Source organism: Sminthopsis crassicaudata, chromosome 3, assembly GCF_048593235.1.
Source record: "Sminthopsis crassicaudata isolate SCR6 chromosome 3, ASM4859323v1, whole genome shotgun sequence".
NCBI classification, from domain to species: Eukaryota; Metazoa; Chordata; class Mammalia; order Dasyuromorphia; family Dasyuridae; genus Sminthopsis; species Sminthopsis crassicaudata.
This window is the reverse complement of record NC_133619.1, coordinates 608,754,071-608,772,990: the sequence shown is the minus strand read 5'-3', so window position 1 is coordinate 608,772,990 and position 18,920 is coordinate 608,754,071. Positions and strand designations below refer to the sequence as shown.

At 48.2% G+C, this 18,920-nt stretch overlaps 2 protein-coding genes across 8 annotated transcripts; both read left to right on the top strand.

The window, feature by feature from the left end:
* The first annotated feature begins 1,721 nt into the window (after positions 1 to 1,721).
* C1QA (complement C1q A chain) lies at positions 1,722 to 5,952 on the top strand. 7 transcript variants are annotated; one of them, XR_012488559.1, is made up of 4 exons: positions 1,722 to 1,865; positions 2,372 to 2,536; positions 4,109 to 4,794; positions 4,961 to 5,952. XR_012488559.1 is itself a non-coding variant. In XM_074305927.1 (3 exons), exons 2-3 carry the CDS (start codon positions 2,377 to 2,379, stop codon positions 4,684 to 4,686), a joined length of 738 nt encoding a protein of 245 aa, XP_074162028.1. In that variant the 5' UTR covers positions 1,722 to 1,865; positions 2,372 to 2,376; the 3' UTR covers positions 4,687 to 5,952. The 7 variants fall into 7 exon arrangements, 2 of the variants coding, with proteins under 2 accessions (XP_074162028.1, XP_074162029.1); XR_012488558.1 differs by having other exon boundaries at positions 4,862 to 5,952; XR_012488557.1 differs by having other exon boundaries at positions 4,109 to 4,926; positions 4,994 to 5,952.
* A 6,267-nt stretch (positions 5,953 to 12,219) lies between these two features.
* On the top strand, positions 12,220 to 17,516 carry C1QC (complement C1q C chain). The gene is made up of 3 exons (XM_074305923.1): positions 12,220 to 12,329; positions 13,001 to 13,179; positions 16,392 to 17,516. Exons 2-3 carry the CDS (start codon positions 13,002 to 13,004, stop codon positions 16,946 to 16,948), a joined length of 735 nt encoding a protein of 244 aa, XP_074162024.1. The 5' UTR covers positions 12,220 to 12,329; position 13,001; the 3' UTR covers positions 16,949 to 17,516.
* Positions 17,517 to 18,920: the final 1,404 nt, after the last annotated feature.

The window sequence follows — 18,920 nt, the reverse complement described above, 5'->3', positions numbered from 1 at the left end:
AATGCCCTATTGGCCTCAGTTTCCCCATCTGTAAAATGGGCCTGAAGAAGAAAATGGCAAACTCCTCCAGTACCTGCTCCAAGAAAATCCCAATGGAGTCACAAAGAGTCGGATATGGCTGAAATTACTGAAGAATGGTGAATGGGAATCCAGGGCTTCCCAAGACTGCCCATCCTACTTTGGACAGCTCCCATTCTATCAAGCTGCCCCCTATTGTTCCTAGCTGTGCCTTTTGATGCTAAGAGAAATATATACAAACCTTCTTCTAGATAACAACTTTCCAATATTTGAAAATAGCTGCATATCCCTCACTAAATCTTCTCTTCTCCAGAATAAAAATTCCCAGGTCCTTTGCTCAGTTCTCAGAGGTCTCAATTTGCAAATCCCCCACTATCATCTTCACCCACTATGGGCATCTTACAGCAGGCATGGATAAAGAGCCTGGGAATCTTTGAAATGGGAGGAAGAAGGGCTAGGACTATATAGCTTGTGACTGAATCAGTCCTCAGCCACAGAACCACCTTCTTAAGGAAGAAAAGTCATTCTGATAGAATGGCAAGAGCACTGGCTGTGAAGTCAGAAGTCAGTTTGGTAACAGATCATCCTGGGATCTTAGAAGGGTTCTTAGAATACAAAATGTCAGAGCTGGGAGGGCCCTTAGAACCCAGGAGGTCAGAGTGGGGAGGGCCCTTAGAACCCGGGAGGTCAGAGCTAGGAGGATTCTTAGAACCCAGGAGATCAGAGCTGGGAGGGCCCTTAGAACTCAGGAGGTCAGAGCTGAGAGGGCCCTTAGAACTCAGGAGGTCAGAGCTGGGAGGGCCCTTAGAACCCAGATGTCAGAGCTGAGAGGGCCTTTAGAACCCAGGATGTCAGAGCTGGGAGGGCCCTTAGAACTCAGGAGGTCAGAGCTGGGAGGGCCCTTAGAACACAGGAGGTCAGAGCTGGGGGGGCCCTTAGAGCCCAGATGTCAGAGCTGAGAGGGCCCTTAGAACCCGGGAGGTCAGAGCTGGGAGGGCCCTTAGAACTCAGGAGGTCAGAGCTGGGAGGGCCCTTAGAACCCAGGAGGTCAGAGCTGGGAGGGCCCTTAGAACTCAGGAGGTCAGAGCTGGGAGGGCCCTTAGAACTCAGGAGGTCAGAGCTGGGAGGGCCCTTAGAACCCAGGAGGTCAGAGCTGGGAGAGCCCTTAGAACCCACGAGGTCAGAGCTGGGAGGATTCTTAGAACAGAGTCCTGAGAGGGCTCTTGGAATATGAAATGTCAGAGCTAGGAGGGGACTTAGAACACAGAATGTTTGAGCTGGAAAGGAATCTAGAACTCAAAATGTCAGATCTGGGAGTAGTCTGAGAACAGAGACATTCTTTGGGAACCTTGGAATATGAGCTAAGGATAGGAGGCCAACCAAGTCCTCAGGTCAGATTTGTAAAGGTCTCTAGAAAACAGAAAGTCATAACTGGGATTCGAGGTAATCTCAGCTCTCATTGTATTGAAGAGGAAAGAAACTCAGAAAAGAGAAGTATTGGAGCCTACACAAAGGGAGGTTTGGTTTCCACCGATGTGTCTCAGCTGTTCCCTCCAGACGCTTCCCTGCCTCCCTCGGCCCAGCTTCCCCTTCAGTTTCTTGGAAGCCTCCCCGTTTTTGCTGAGCTTGATTGTTTCTCTGGTGGAACCCCCTTCTCCCCCCTCCCCTGGGGTTTCCAGGTCAAGAAAGGGGAAGTGGGAAGGGATGTGAAAGTTGGCACCCTCTCTAAAGGAAGGGAAGGTCATTTTCCTTCAGACCCCAGTGACTCCCCTTTCTCCAGGGTCAGAAGGTGCGGAGCCAGGCAGCTGGTGGAGGAGTCTCCCCTAAGGCCAGCAGGGCAAGGGCAGGTAAGACTAGCTCGGCCCATCTCAGGAGAGCTGGGCCGAGGGCCAGAGCTGGGAAGTCATTTCCAGGGCCAGCATTCTCCCAAACGCTGCCTCCGAAGCTTCTGGGAACTTGGCACATGGTGAGGGGGTGAGAGGAATGTCCAAAGGATGATCAGGCTGGGGAGATGGAGCCGGGAGGGGGGGGACGCGGAGCCGAGGGACTCTGGGAGGGGGAAAGGGACTGGGAAATCTGGGGATAAAGGGATTGGAGATGAGGGAAGCTGAGGACATGGGGGATGGCTCCTCTTCCTTCCCTCCCAGCTGAGCCCCAAGCCAGCACCTCACTGCCTTGGTCTCCTCAGCCCCATCACTCATTTCTGCCCTGGGGAGCAATGCCAGGGGGCCGGACCGAGGACAGGGATGGGAGGCTTTGCCACGAGCCTCCTCACAGGCCAGCACCTGGCTGGGACGGCCTGGATGGGGCGGCTGCCTCTGAACCCCTGCTGGGGCGGCCTTTCTCCCCACAGGCAGCATGGCCTCCTGGGCATGGCTGGTGGGCTGCGTGCTAGCTGCGTGCCTGGCTTCCACCTTGCCACAGAATGTGTGCAGAGCTCCTGATGGAAGGCCAGGGCAGCCTGGAGCCCCAGGCCTGGATGGGCGGCCAGGGCCCAAGGGGGAACGTGGTGAGCAAGGTAAGTGCGGCCTCCAGGACCAATTCTCTCCCCCCTCCCACTCCCTGCATGCAACCTAGCCCTGGAGCTGGGGGAAGCTTGGGGGAGGGAAGAGAGCAGCGCTCTGGAGCCCAGGGGGAGCAGGGAGGAGGGAGCAGTAACCTGGAACCCAGGAAGATCATGGGGGGCAGTGCTCTGGAGCCCAGGGGGAGCAGGGGGGAGGGAGCAGTAATCTGAAGAATTCTTCTGGGGCAGTGATAGGAGCATGGGACTGAGGGGCAAAAGGCCTGGATTCAAATCTTAGCTTTGCCACTGACCAACTAAGGGACTTTGGGCTAGTCTTGTTTATGTTTTGGGGTTTCTCTCCCTTCTCCCCTCTTCCTCTTCCTCCCCATTAAAAAAATAATGAAGGAAATGGGCTCGGTGATCTTTCTGGTCACTACTTCCAGTCTAAGGCCTGTAATTCCCCAACTCTGAGCCTAAGAAGGAAGAGACAAAGAACAGAGGCTTGGAACAATCTCAGACTAAATGTACCGTTCCCCTACTTTACTAAATCCACCCGGAACTCTGTCCTTCAGGGCATCAGGGGAAAGAAAAGGATCTTAGCAAATAGGGAAAATCCTTTTAGAGCAGAGCTGGCTGTCCTTCGGGCCCACCCTTCCATCTTTGGATAAAGAAACTGAGACAGAGATGGGGTTCTGATTCAGCTTCTCTGGGCCCAAATCCAGGGCTCACTCAGCCCCAGAATGGGGGAGAACAAAACAAAAACCAGGCAATCCACCCCAAATTTGGGGGGTTCTGAGGGTCTGCCCGGACCTCCTACACAGTCAGAGGAACTGCCCTTTCCCCAGCTGAGCAAACCAATTCAGAGAAGAGAAGTTGATGCTTCTGCCTCTGACCTCTAGAACCAATGTCCTGGAACAGAACTAGCAAGTGAGGGGATTTAATCTCAGCCTGGACCCTGGCCAGCTGAGTGATGCTAGGACAGTCACTTCCCCTCTCTGTCTTTTTCTTCATCTTTAAAGTGAGGGACTGAAGGACCTGTAAAGTTCCTTCCAGTTCTGGCATTATGTTTTTTAAAGCTTCTTCCATCCCTAATGTTCTAGGTTCTAACATTGTATTCTAAGGGCCCTCCCAGCTCCAACATCCAGGGTTCTAAGGGCCCTCCCAGCTCTGACCTCCTGGGTTCTAAGGGCCCTCCCAGCTCTGACCTCCTGGGTTCTAAGGGCCCTCCCAGCTCTGACCTCCTGGGTTCTAAGGGCCCTCCCAGCTCCGACCTCCCGGGTTCTAAGGCCCTCCCAGCTCTGACCTCCTGGGTTCTAAGGCCCCTCCCAGCTCTGACCTCCTGGGTTCTAAGGCTTTTCCAATTCCAACATCCTGGGTTCTAAGGACCCTCCCAGACCTGCCTCTCTCTGTTTTAGCATACCATTTCTAATGTTTGCAGGCCTTTACTTGGGCACATTCGGTACATGGTCCATTCTAAGGCACAGACCCTGGGTCCCTCCAAAGTTGCTACAACTAAGCTGGGGTCTCTGATGCTCAGACTAATCTCTGGGGTGATTTGCGCATTCACTGAAATCTCTTTCACAACAGGGACACCAGGAGCAAGGACAGGAGTCCGTGGCCTCAAGGGGGATGAGGGTGAACCTGGTCCCCCTGGAAAGCCAGGGAATAGAGGTTTTGGAGGTCCCTCTGGCCCTCAAGGACCCCCAGGATTAGCTGGAGAGAAGGGTTCCAAGGGAGAGATGGGAAGAATGCAAAACCAGGTTAAACCGGCCTTCTCGGCGATCCGGAGGAACCCACAAGAGAATGGGAACGTGGTCATATTCGACAGCATCATCACCAACCAGGAAGAACGCTACCAGAGCAACACCGGCAAGTTTATCTGCAATTTCCCTGGCTACTACTACTTTACCTTCCAGGTGGTGTCCTCTGGGGATCTTTGTCTCTTCATCATGTCCTCCAAAGGAGGTCAGGCCAGACGCAACTTGGGTTTCTGTGACAGCAACAGTAAGGGGATTTATCAGGTCAACTCCGGCGGCACGGTGCTGAAGCTGGCCGAGAGAGACGAGGTGTGGATCGAGACGGATCCCCAGCGGGGGAACAAGATCTACAGTGGCAGAGATGTGGACAGTATCTTCAGTGGCTTCCTGCTTTTCCCCTCCAACTGAAACTGGGAGCCTGGGGTAGAGAAGCTTGGAATGTCCAGCAAAGACCAGCCTTCCAGCTTGTGCCTTTCTAATCCTAATGACTAATTCTGGGTTCTAAAGAACCTCCCAGTTCTGACCTCCTGGGTTCTAAAGAACCTCCCAGCTCTGACCTCCTGGGTTCTAAAGGCCCTCCCAGCTCTGACCTCCCGGGTTCTAAGGGCCCTCCCAGCTCTGACCTCCTGGGTTCTAAGGGCCCTCCCAGTTCTGACCTCCCGGGTTCTAAGGGCCCTCCCAGCTCTGACCTCCTGGGTTCTAAGGGCCCTCCCAGCTCTGACCTCCCGGGTTCTAAGGGCCCTCCCAGCTCTGACCTCCTGGGTTCTAAGGGCCCTCCCAGCTCTGACCTCCCGGGTTCTAAGGGCCCTCCCAGCTCTGACCTCCTGGGTTCTAAGGGCCCTCCCAGCTCTGACCTCCTGGGTTCTAAGGGCCCTCCCAGCTCTGCCATCCTGGGTTCTAAGGGCCCTCCCAGCTCAGTCATTCTGTAGGGGACCCCTGGAGTCATCATGTACAATACTTTGATTTTGCAGATGAGGACCCAGATAAGACTGTCAGAGAGGTACAGTGGGGTACCTGAGTCACACAGTAAATGTCTAAAGCAAGAAGCACACCTGTCTATACCTGTCTGCCTGCCTCTTGGGCAAGTCATTTAAAAATAACAGCTATTTTTTTTAATACATTAAGAACTTTCCGAAGCAGTTTCTTCACAAACATCCCAGGAGGGGGGGAGGAGAAGGATCATTCTCCTCATTTATCAGTCAGGGAAACAGATTGGGAGAGAGAAGACAATTTGCCCAAAGCCACAGAGCCGCTACCATCTTACCCACATTTCTCTTGTCCTCTCCGTAATATCTGAGAACAACCCTTTGCCAGAAGGCAGGAGGGGAAGGAGCTTCCCAGTTTTAGATCCAGAATGCTCTGTGTCCCATGCCCCCCCCAGTCCCACAGTATCTTCCTTCTGCCTCACCCTGGGGCCATCGGAGCCGTGTCTGCCAGAGCAGGAGGATGGGCACTCCCTCACCATCTTTACCTAAGCCCGTCTGCCCCTGTGCTTGGCTCTCCCTCTGCTGGACTTTGCTTCTCTCCTCTTCGGCCATTTGTTCATTCCTTCTAAGACAACTCTGCCATCCCCCACCCCGGAGCTGAGGGGACAACGACCCCCTTGCATCCTCTCCACAGCGCGTAACCATTTTATGAACCAAGATTTTAGTTAATAAAAAAGTGCTTCCGCTCTTTCTGCCTTCTTCCTGTCTTTCTTCAGGAATGGGCTAGAGCGGAGATAGGGCAAGGATGAGGTGAGGAAGGGGTAAAAACTTTACAGGAGAAGCTCGGTTCTTCTGAGAGGGGGTGGTCCTAGGGAAGGGGCTGGAAGATCAGAAAGGATCCTGGGAAATGGATTAGGAAAGGGGGAGAGGGCTCTGAGAAGAAGGGGCGAAGGATGGAGAGAAAAGCTTGCAGGAGAGTGAGGATGCAGGAAAATGGTCCTAGGGAATGGGGCCAGAAGGATGGGAACAGGACACCGGACATGCAGAATTAGGAAAGGGGGAGAGGGCTCTGAGAAGAAGGGCAGAGGATGGTCCTTGGGGGATGGGTTATAATGAGGGGCGAGAGGACAGGAAAGGGACATTAGGGATGGGATGACAGACTTGAAGGAGGATGAACTTTGGCAAATTCAGTTGGACAGACAGGACTGAGGAGCTGAAGATGGAGGAATGGGTGCAGGGGAGAGGAAGATGAAGGTGAAAGTTGGAGTGCACAGAACTGGGAACAGGGAATGAGGATCAGGAGATGAAGGGTGTGGAGGGAGATGTTAAGGAGGAAGATGGGGAAAGATAAAGGGGATAAAGGGGGGAGGGGGAGGGGCCTGGGGAATACTCCCAGAGGGGGAGCCAAGTGCGCCTTCTCTGGCCCTCTCCCCCTTAACCCTCACCAAGCCATGGCTCCCCATCACCTTGTCCCTGAATCCCCTCCTTCATCTCCGGGTGAGACCCCCACTTATCCCTCCCTCTATATTGTACAACAAACTGGAAGGGACGAGGGGGCGGGGGTGGGGGGAGCAGGGGTCTGAGGAAGTGCGGAAGGAGGGGAAACGTCCCCGGTGACACAAAGCTGGTGACAAGTCTCCCGCCCCACACGGGACAAAGCTGTTCTTCACGGGCCGTGGCCGCCACCTGCTGGCCAGCGCCGGTCTGCACATGAAGGCCCTTACCATCGGCAGAAGGCTCGGTGGTCTTGGGAGAACCAAGTCCAAACAACGGTCGGTAAGCCCGGCTGGGAGCACGGCCACGGGGCCCACCCGCCCGGGGCAGCCACGGGCCCGGCATCAGCTCCGTGGCAGCAGAGGCGCCCACAAATGGGGAGGGGGAGAAAGCACCTCGAAACAGAATCTGAGCACTCCCCGGGCCAGAGGGGCCGTCCGCGGCCTGTCCCGCTCACCCAAGTCCCCCTGGTCACCCAAGCTCAGCCCAATTTTGCAAATGCAAAACCTGGGGCCGAAAGAGGAAAATGATTTAAACAACGTCTCACACGTGTCCGCGGTCCCAGTCTGTGAACTTCACACTGCACCCCAAAAAGCATAATAACATCGAGGGAGCACTTCCAGGCTTGCAAAGTACTTCACATATTTTAATTTTTACAAAAGCCTGTTAAATTGGTGATAAAGCCCCATTTTATATATATGTATTATAGTTTTTATTTACCAGATATATGCATGGGTAATTTTTCAGCATTGACAATTGCAAACCTTTTGTTCCAACTTTTCCCCTCCTTTCCCCGCCCCCTCCCCAATGGCAGGTTGACCAATACATGTTACATATGTTAAAGTATAAGTTAAATACAATATATGTATACATGTCCAAACAGTTGTTTTGCTGCACAAAAAGAATCGGACTTTGAAACAGTGTACAATTAGCCTGTGAAGGAAATAAAAAATGCAGGCGGACAAAAACAGAGGGATTGGGAATTCTATGTAGTGGTTCACCCTCATTTCCCAGAGTTCTTTCACTGGGTGTGGCTGGTTCAGTTCATTACTGCTCTATTGGAACTGATTTGGTTCATCTCATTGTTGAAGAGGGCCTCTTCCATCAGAATTGATCATCAGATAGTATTGTTGTTGATACAATGATCTCCTGATCCCGCTCATTTCACTCAGCATCAGTTCATGTGAGTCTCTCCATAAAGCTCTGTTTTACAGATGAGGAAGAGGCTAAACGTCCCACAGGCTCACACGGCTACCAGGGGCTTCAGGGTGCAAAGTCAGATCTGCTGATCCCCGCGTCTCACCCGGCTGACCCTGAATCCCCACGGGCTTCGATCCACACTGGGCCACTCTCTTAGGACTTGGCTGCTTAGGGCATGGATTCGGGTGGGGCATCCAGCTGTGGGCACAGAGCAGGGCCAGCCGCCCACAGGGCTCCCTCACCCTGAGACTCCCCCCCTGAAGGCGCCTCTTCGTCCTGACTTGTGGCCCCTCCTCACCCCACTCCCACCTTAAACTTCTCTCCTATCCATGAGAAATCCTGCTGCTCGGATTAAGATCCTGGAGGACCCTGATTAAGTGTTAGCTAGAAGGAACAACACAACATCTGTGAGGCCATTATCAGTCATTAACACCTGAGCAAAGATGAGGAGACTTGCCAGTCTCCTAAGAAGACCTTGGAAGCTTGGGATGAAGGATGGGAGGAAATAGATCCAGGACAGCTGGGCTGGGGTCCGGACTCTACCACTGAGTTGTTGTGTGACATCGGGATCATCACTTCCTTTCTTCCAATCTCAATTGGAATTAAATGGCCTCTGAGGTCTCTCCCAGCTCTGACCTCCTGGGTTCTAAGGGCCCTCCCAGCTCTGACATCCCGGGTTCTAAGGGCCCTCCCAGCTCTGACCTCCTGGGTTCTAAGGGCCCTCCCAGCTCTGACCTCCTGGGTTCTAAGGACACTTCTACTCCAATATTCTATAATGAATGATTCCTTCTCTTTTGCAGGAAGCTCCCCACCCTTCAGCCCTTTGGCCCAGGTCCTTCCTAATTCCCAGCATTTTGCACACCTCTCATATTCTCCCCTTCATTTAGATCAGTCAGAGATTCTGGGCCTGGACCATGAGTAAGGAGCACTCCACACCCTCTCTTCCCACTCCTTCCCACCTTCACAAGCCCTCCGACCTTCTCATCCTCAGGATGAGGAACAGTGAAAGAGCCAGTTTGGCCTGAGTGCAGGATCTGAATTCGGGAGTGTGGAAACTAAAGATTAAAATTGAATCTTAATTAGTGTCAAGCCCCATGCAAGACCCTGAGATCCAAAGTCAAAAATGAAGCATACATTTCACTATTGAGAAGGAGAAAGCCTATGTAATCAGCTCATGGAGAGCCCTGAATGTCAAGCTTTATGCTAGAAGCAAGGAGAGTCATTGAAAGTGCTTGAGCAGAAGAAAGTCTTTTTGAGATTTTGGAAAATTAATCGTTCAGCCTGTCTAAGATGGAGAGAGGAGAAGAGTTTTGCAGAGAGACTAGAACTTTCTCTAACCCTCCCAGTTACCTTTTATCCACTTAGAATATATTTGTTGTTGTTCAGTCATGTCTGATTCTTTACCACCTTTTTGGACTTTTCTTGGCAAATTTATGGGAGTAGTAAATTTCTCCAGCTCCTTTTACAGATGAGGAAAGGGAGGCAAATAGAGTTAGGACATTTACCCTAGTAAGTGTCTGAATCTGGATTTGAACTCGGGACTTCCTGATTCTTCACCCAGCACTGTGCCGCCTAGCCGTCCCACTCTGAATATAACACTTGTTGCTTTTTACCTGTTGTCTTCCTTATTAGAATGGAAGCTCCTTGAAAACAAGAACTCTTTTTGCCTTAACAATAATTTAATACAGCGCCTCATATACAGTAAGCTTAATAAATGCTCATTAATTGATTGGTTCCTTTCCTCCTCCACAGTCCTTGAGTTTATTACATTCAAAAATGGCTTCAAAATATTTTAAGTGTGTTTGATGGTTTGCATCTGCTATGTCAAAACAAAATGATCAGTTTTTTTTAAATCAGCTTCCTTACCTAGTGGCCTATTGAAACCCCAAGGCTTCCGTATTCTTTGTCGGACTCTGGAGTCCCTGCTTTGGATTCCCTTCTCCCATCTCCTCCCCAAGGCTCCCCGGTCAGTCTACCTGCCTTTCCTTCTTCCTTCACTTCCTTTTCTACCTTCCCTGATGGCATCCCCTCTAACCATCCTACCTGTCCCTTCCCTGCCCCCCAGCTTTGGGTGAGTAATGGTCTCTGACAGCTTCCAAGGTCCTCTGTCAAACAGTGGGATGGAAGAGAGGGAAAACTCAGAAGCCTAGAACCATGCCATACTGGAAGGGGTTAGAGTAGGGTAAAAGAGGATTCAAACCCCAGGGAGAGAGTTGAGCTCAATTTCCCCAAATCACTGGCCCATCTTTTCTATTCCAGACTTTTCCCACCGTACACAGCTTCAAACTTTTCATTCTCCTGCTTCTTATTTCGTTCTGGGATGGGAAGCAAACGCCCTCATCAGAATCATGAAGGTTTAAAGAATTAGAAACCTAAATTTAGAAGGGGGTCGTGATATAGATATGGGGAAAGGAAACATTTTTAAACACCTACTATATCGTATGTAACACCATAGTGCTACTATATAGCACTATCCTAAGTGCTTTACAAATATGATAGATAGATGAATAGATGGATAAATGAATACACAGGTAGATGATAGATATATACATCAATAGAAAGGTATACGGATAAATAAATGAATAAACAGATAGATGAATAGATACATAAATAGATGAATAGACAGAGAGAAAGATGAATACAGATAAGTATATAGATATATGAATAGATGAATAAATGAATGACAGATAGATGAACACCTAGAAAGATAGATAGAAACATAGATGAGCAAAAAAGATAGACAGATAGATGAATAGCTAAAATTAGATAAGCAGAAAGGTAGATAGACAGATGAACAGCTTTAAAGAAATATAGATGAACAGCTGGAAAATAGAAAGAAAAATAAATGGATAGATGAACAGAAAGGTAGATAAATACATAGTCAAACAGATGAACAGCTAAAAATAGATAGAAAGACAGAGAGGTAGATAGATACATAGACATACAAATGAATAGCTAGAAAGATAGATGAACAACTGGAAAATAAAAAGAAAGATAAATGGATAGATGAACAGAGAGGTAGATAGACACATATCTATCTACAGATGATGAACAGATGAACAGCTAAAATTAATAGATAGAAAGATAAACAGAGAGGTAGATAGATACACACACCAATGAACAGCTAGAAAAATAGATACATGAACAGCTAGGAAGATAGATAGATGAACAGCTGGAAAATAAAAAGAAAGATAAATGGATAGATGAACAGTGAGGTAGATAGATACATAGACAGATGAACAGCTAAAATCAATAGATAGAAAGATAAACAGAGAGGTAGATACATAGACAGATGAACAGCTAGAAAAGTAGATAGACAGACAGACAGGCATAGATGAATAGACAGAGACAGAGAGATAGGTAGCAGAGGAGATGGTATTTAGTGTTTTCTCTATGCCAGGCCCTGTGCCAAGCAGCACTGGGGCAGATAAGAGCATCTCTGCCCTCAAGGAGCTTCCATCTAATGAAGGAGCTGGGAAGGGAAGGTGGCCTGAAGTGACTTGAAAACCCTGTTCAAGACTAGATGAGGTGTCTGGTTTCCTAGAGTTCTGGTGAGAGCCAGATGAAGATTATGGTCCAAGTGTGGCCACATGTTAGGAGATGAAAAGAAACCCAGAGGAGTTGGATTTGAGAGCTGATTCTGACACGCAGTGACCCTGGAACATTAGGCTGTTGGTCTCAGGCAGCTCTCCCACAAAATAACGGGCCTGCCTAGCTTAGCCAAAAGGACAAGATGAAGAAAGGAGCCTTCTTCCCTTCTTGGCAGAGGTGGGGGGCTGGTGGTGAGGAACACTGCACATGTTAGCAGACTCAGTTCATATAGTGATAAGTTTTGTGGTGACTGTCTCCTTTTTTAGTCTCTCTCCCTTTTTTATTTCAAGGAAAAATTCCTTGGTTAGGGAAGGGGGAAAGGATAAATTTAGAAGTGAAGATGATATAAAATGAAGACATTAATAAAAATCAGAAACTAAAGAAAAAACAAGGAGTTAAATTAGGTGGTTTCCAAGGGTCCTTTCATTTAATATCCTACAGGAGAACATCCTGTAACATCCTTGGTCTAGAAGTCACACCTAAGTACCAGACCAGGCCAGTTTTGTCCTTCCTCTTGAGAAAGAGAAACCTAGTCCCCCCATATGTCAACACATAGGACCTCAGAGATCAGGATAGATTTACATGTGGTCAGCCTAGCTCAGCAGTTCCTGGAGGCCCTATTTGGAGGAAACAAGAGGAAAAGAGGATGTGAGATCTGTGAGGGAAAGGAGGGAGGAGGGGAGGGGAGGGGGATGGGACATGGTCTCCCCGGGGCTCCCCTCCCTCCCCTGTTGATCAGACTTCCTCCTGCCTCTGAGGAGGAAAGCAGTGGCCACTGAGACACTTCTGTCAACGGGCCTAGAGCCTTGCAGCCCTATCCCAAGAGGCAGCTGCCTCCAGGTGAGACTGGGATTTCTCCCTCCTCCTATCTTCCCAGGACCACCTGGTTAAGGGCACAATATCTTGAGGGAGTCAAGGAGAGAGAGGGAGGAAGGGAGACAAGGGGAAAGAGGGAGTTTTCTCTTCCATAAAATTATCTCTAGATTATCTCGAAGGATGCTTCCAGTCCCAGTAATCTCTGTTCTGAGACATCCCTACCCAAAGAGCTGTTGATCTCTGGTCTAAGCTCTTTTCTGACTCTGACACTGTATGTTCTAAGTTCTCCCAGGCTGGCATTCTGTGTCAAGATTTCATGGTCTAGATTCTAGATGTTCCCATCTTCTCCCCGTCCTGAGACACAGCTCAAGGACTACTAAGAATCTACTGAACATAGGATCGAGGGAAGAGAACAGGGTTAAGGGAGGGATGACAGGAAAGGTGGAAATGGAGAAAGAGGAAGTCCCACTTTATTTCTGAACCTAAGAGCCCAGACATAGGGACAAAGTCCTTTCTTCTGAAGGGGGAGGGAGCCAGATGCAAGCTCTATCTATGGCCTGCCTACCTATGGCCAGCTGGACTATCCCCCATACCCTCGATACATGTCCATTGGGGATGGGCAAGGATTGCTCTCCAAAGGGAGAAAGAGAGACCCAAAGTTTCTTCCTCCTTCACTGGTGCTGGGTTTTCCACAGGATGGACATGAAGCTGCCTCGGGGCCACAGCCTGAATCTGCTCCTGTTCCTATTGGCCATTCTGGGAGGGACCCACGCTGATCCAGCCAGCTGTTATGGGATCCCTGGAATGCCTGGTCTGCCTGGACTTCCAGGGAAAGATGGCAGAGACGGGCTGAAGGGGCCCAAGGGGGAACCAGGTGAGTCCTGCTAGTCTAAGAAAGGACAGAGAAAAGAGGGAGTAGAGGAAAGGGGGCACCATGAATCCGAGAGACCCCAGGTTTTGGCTAACCTGTCTTGCTTCTGAAGAAGCAACTGAACAAACCCATAAAGAGGCAATGTGAGAACTAGAACCCAGGTTCCTGACTCCCCACTAGTCTCCCATCTCCCATAATACGGCAATGACATCTGTTCATCACTCCCAACTCTGGGAACAAGAGGGACACTATCTTCTCCTCCTTTTTCTCCTGTCCCGAGAATCCTAGTCATAAGTTAAGTGAGGAAGGAGAAGGAAGGGGGCCACAGGAAAACATGGGGATGGGATCTGACCAAAGATATGTGGGGGATGGGTGGGGAAGGGGGAGATGTCTCCCCTACATGTATGCACTGAGTTGTGGCTCTAGGTCTAGATCAAGGAGAAAGGAGGGAATCCCTCTGAGTGTGTGTGTACATGTGTGTGTTTATAGCCTCCTTACACATGACCAAATGAGGCAACATATAAGATAATGCTAATATATACCCACATGGAGACTGTAAAAGACTAGGTGTGTGTCTGTCTCTCTGATAGGCTATATACCTGTGTACCTGTGTTACAGGGGAGTCTCTGGAGTTCTATATGCATCTGGGTTGTCTCATGTCAGTGGGAGATGATATATGTCTTCAAAGTTATATAGCTGTGCAAGGTGTATTAGTAATAATAATTATTACTAATAATAACCAAAATAATATACATTGAAGGCGAAGGTTTACAAAGTGCAAATATCTCATAGCTATATCTTACCTTTTTAATGGAAATCTAAGGTTTACAAAGCAATTTATATATGTGTGTGTATGTGTATACATATATATATAAAATCTCATTTGAGTTGCACAACACTAGGATGTAGCTTGTTATTATCCCCATTTTTTTTGCTGAGGCAATTGGGATCAAGTGACTTGCCCAGGGTCACACAACTAGGAAGTGTTAAGTGTCCAAGAACAGATTTGAACTCAGGTCCTCCTGACATCAGGGCTGGTGCTATTATCCCCATTTTGAAGAAGGGAAAACTGACGCTCAGGGAAGGTGATGATTTACCCAGAGGATACAGCTGTTAAGTGTCATAGGTAGGAATTAAAATTTAACTTCAGGTTCTGGTTACGCAATAGACTGTGTGGTCTCTGAACTTTGTTACTGTAAGTATATATAAGAAGGAGGCTATGTATTTCTGTGTGCATCTAATGGGAGTCCATCTATGGGAGGGGATGAAATGGGGGGGCATAGAGAGTGTACCTAAGGGATCAGGGGATAAGGCAAGGGAAGGGAGGAGATTCCCCCACTTCTAATATTCATAGGGCATTGGACTCCTGCCCCAATCCACTTTGCATTCCTTATTTCTATCTGCACATGGCAAATCTCCAATAACTAACTATAAACGAGTTCCTTGAGGGAAGAGATTGCCACTTTTTGTCTTTGAATCTCCAACTCCTAGCACAAGATCTTGCATACAGTAGCTGTTTAAAAAAAGCTTGTTGAATTGAATGGTGAACACTTTGAGCAGGGAATCCAAAGACCTGGTTCTAGCCCCATTCCTATTTGCTTTCCTGTAGCTGAACTATGATGAACAGGTGCATTTGGGGAAATGAATGGGAACAAAGGGAGCACCTTTCTGACTATTTGAATTCAGGCAGCTTGGTGTATCATAATTCTAAGAAGTCACATTCCCAGGGAGCCCTTTGAGGTCCAAAGCACATTCCTCAAAATGAAATGGACAATAGAGGTATTATTCTCCCCTTTTCAAAGGGAGAAGCAGTGATTTAGCCATGATCACACAACTTGTAAGTAGCTGAATTAAAACTCAAGTCCAGTCCTTCTGAATCTGAGATAGTCACATCTTCCATTGTACCACATTGTCAGCAAGGCACTATGGGATATTCTCAATTCGTAGCTAAAGAACCAGGCTCCATTTCTGTCTCTGCCTCTGCCTCTAAAGTGCCAGGTAAGGAAGCAATTTCTCCTCTCTAATACTCAATGTCCCCATCTTTAAAATGGGGTAACCACACCTCATAATCTCTGCGCCTCAGCATCTTACAGATAGCAATACTATGAGTTTTGGGAATATGTTCAGTAAAGTATAAAGTGCCAAAGAAATGGGAATGATTACTAATGATTATTGTTCTCCTATTAAAACCCAGGGTTCTCTGGTATAGAATTCTAAGATCCATACCTTAACCTCAATCAATAAATCTATCAACAAGCATTTAAGGATCCCTTTAATATCAGGTCCTGTGTTAGACACTGGGCATCCAAAGAGATGGGAAAAAATTCCTGCCCTCAAGGAGCTTATATTCTATCAAAAAGTATACATACATATAAATATCTATAAAATGTTAAAACAAGGTCATTTCAGAGGGTCATAGGGCTCATTATATTGGTAAGAGAAAACTAATGCACATCAACACTTAAATTTTAAAAAACACACAAAGATTTCAAAAGCAGAAAGCCTAAATGTAGATGAAATTGCCTGGGTAATCAAGTAGATTTTTCCTAACCTCGGAAGCAAAAGAGGAAATCGTTTTCGTCTTTGTCCACTCCTTTCTTTTTCTTTATTCATTTTTATTTTAACTTTTCCCCCTTTTTTCTTTATTTTTACCCCCTTTCTTTTTCTTTTTTTCTTTATTTTTAACTCCTTTTCTGGGGAAAGGATAGTCCTAGGCAAAGTCTACCTGAGCAGGAATCTCTTTCATAGTAAGAGGATCAGCCCTGAATTTAATGGCTTTGGAACCTCGGACATGGCATTTAATGACTCCAAGTCTCGGTTTCCTCATCAGTAAATAGGCATCAGAATACTTGCATTATTTATTTCAGAGGAATGTTATGAGGAAAACCATTTGTAGATCTGAGCACACTATGGAAATATGAGTTATGGATTATTATTGTTCATAATAAGCAATATGTTCTGAGGTAGAAACAACAACATATAACAGGTTAAATAAAATAATAATAATAAAATGCATCCTCCTTATGACAATCTAGTGAGGTAGATAGTACAAGTATTATTCTTCCCATTCTATAAACCAGAAAGCTGAGGCTCAGAGGTTCCCAACGCTTAACACAGTACTTGGCATATAATACGGGTTTAATAAATTCCCATGGATAGATGGATTGAGCTTCAGCATATAGATGTTCTCTCTGAAATGACCTTTCTTTCCACAGGGATACCGGCCATTCCTGGGACAAGCGGGCCCAAGGGCCAGAAAGGAGATCCAGGACTTCCAGGTCATCCTGGGAAGAATGGCCCCCCGGGACCAGTTGGGCCCCCAGGGGATCCCGGCTCCCAGGGTCCACCGGGAAAGCCAGGTATCCCCGGGAAATACAAGCTGAAGTACCAGTCAGTGTTCTCAGTGTCGAGGAAAACCCAGGAGCACCCAGAACCCAATAAACTTGTCAGGTTCAATACGATCATCAACAACCCTCAGGGACACTATGATATGCGCACAGGCAAATTCACCTGCCAGGTGCCGGGGCTCTATTACTTTGTCTTTCACGTATCCCAGACGGCCAACTTGTGCCTGATGCTGGTAATGGACGGGACCAGAAAGGCCTCCTTCTGTGACCACATATCCAACAAAAAGCAGGTCACCTCAGGTGGCGTTCTGCTCCGACTGGAGCTGGACCAACAGGTGTGGCTGGAGGTCAATGACTATAACGGCATGGTGGGCACTGAAGGCTCTGATAGCGTCTTCTCTGGCTTCCTGCTCTTCCCAGACTAAGTCCTTATGATAGCTGGTCCGGTCTTCTCTCTGCCCATCATCCCCCAAGAACATACCTTTCGTCTTCCCTCTGCCCCACGCTTGCTCCTTCTCCTACAAATAAATGGAAGCTCCTTGAGAGCAGGAGCTGGCTCATTTCCTTTATCCCCAGGATTTGGCATCTAGTAGGCACTTAATAAATGCTTGCTGATTGATTGAGGGTTCTCCTTCCTTCCTCCCTATTGAGTCCTTCTGGTCTCCCCCTCCAGCCTGCGATGAGCCCTTACCAATGTTGCCTCCCATGTTCTTCAGCCCCCCTCTGCCTGCTTTATAGAGTTCTGAGCACGGGCTACTCTGGGTTATGGCCCTGCACCGATCTCTTGCCTCCACAAACTGGCCGTGAGCCTCTCAGGGCAGACCATGCAGGAATGCGCCTTGGATGTGGAATGTTCAGTAAATGACAGTCACGTTGTCTAGATGTCCTAAGCCTCTGGAAAGCCATCCTGGAAATCATCAGGGGGCCTTGAATGTCAAGGAGAATTATTTGTTCGTTAGTTTATTCTTCAGAATAAAACATCTTTTAATGTTATTGTTTTTTGTTGCTTCTGCCTTCATTAAAGCTAGCAGGATTCAAAGTTGTTCAAAATGTGTTTGAATTCTCACAAGTACGTTGGAATGTGAAAGGACAGGCTGGGATAGTGGGTGGCGAGCCAGTGCGATCCTGCCGCTAGAACTCAGGTTCTAGGCGATTCTCTAAGAATGGAAGCTGCACCAGGGGAGGGACTGTCCTCACCTGGGAGTTTCCTGTACCAATGAAATCCCAAATGCAGCCCCTATCCTTATGTCTGAATGTGAATCCTGCTTTGCACAGGAGATCTCACTTAACAAATGGCTCATCCATCATCAGAGAATCGCTAACAGTGGGCTAATTAAAGCATCTGATCATTGTTCCTCCCTGCTGTGCACATTAGCCAGTTTCTGGTCAATAGCCAGGACACACAAAATGCTCTCTAAGAGATATTAAAACCCATTCACCACCCTGCAAGAAGCCGAAGGGCCGACTATCAACCAGAAAGATAGTGGTTTCTTGAGTAATGAAGGAAAAAAGGGTTAGGGAGGGGGCAGCTGCATGGTACAGTGGATAGAAGACCAGCCCTGAAAGCAGAAGGGTCTGAGTTCAAATTCAGCCTCAGATACTGATTTTATGGCCCTCAATGGCTCCCCCCCTTAAAAAAAAAAAAAAGTCAACGAGTAAGGGCATCTCAATTCTAGTCCAGCTTCTGAGCCCTGAAGGAGCTATGCGGTACTAGGAGAGTGAAACTATTTATATGGTACCTACTATGTTCCAAGCACTGTGTTATATCATCTCAACTACTCCTCATAATAATCCTGGGAAGTTAAGTGGTGTTATTATGCCCATTTTACAGTTGAGGAAACTGAGGCAGACAGAAGTGACGTGACTTGTCCAGTGTCACACAGCTAGTAAGTGTAAAGCCAGATTCAAATTTTGGTCTTCTTGACTCTAAACCTAGCACTCTCACCACTGCACCTAATGCCCATTGGTCTCCCCTTTTACAAAAGGAATGGATAAGACTAAATGGTTTCTCTAAGGTCCCTCCCTGTCCTGCCAAATTATTCCTGCATGCATCTCTTGAGCAAAGAAGGCCATCATTCCCAGAGCATCATTGATCTCAGGCTAGGAAGGGACTCTTGAAACAGTCTCCCCAGCCTCGTTTTAAGATGGGGGTGATGACTGGCCCTTCCATTCTAAAGGGAGAAGGAATTCCCAGGTGAGGAATTGTGTTCTAATGACCCTCCCAGCCCTGACATCCCCTGCTCTAAGGGTCCTTCAAGCTCTGACATTCTGTGCCTTAACGGCCCTCCCAGCTCTGACACCCTGGGTTCTAAGGGCTCTCCCAGCTCTGACCTCCTGGGTTCTAAGGGCCCTCCCAGCTCTGACCTCCCGGGTTCTAAGGCCCCTCCCAGCTCTGAC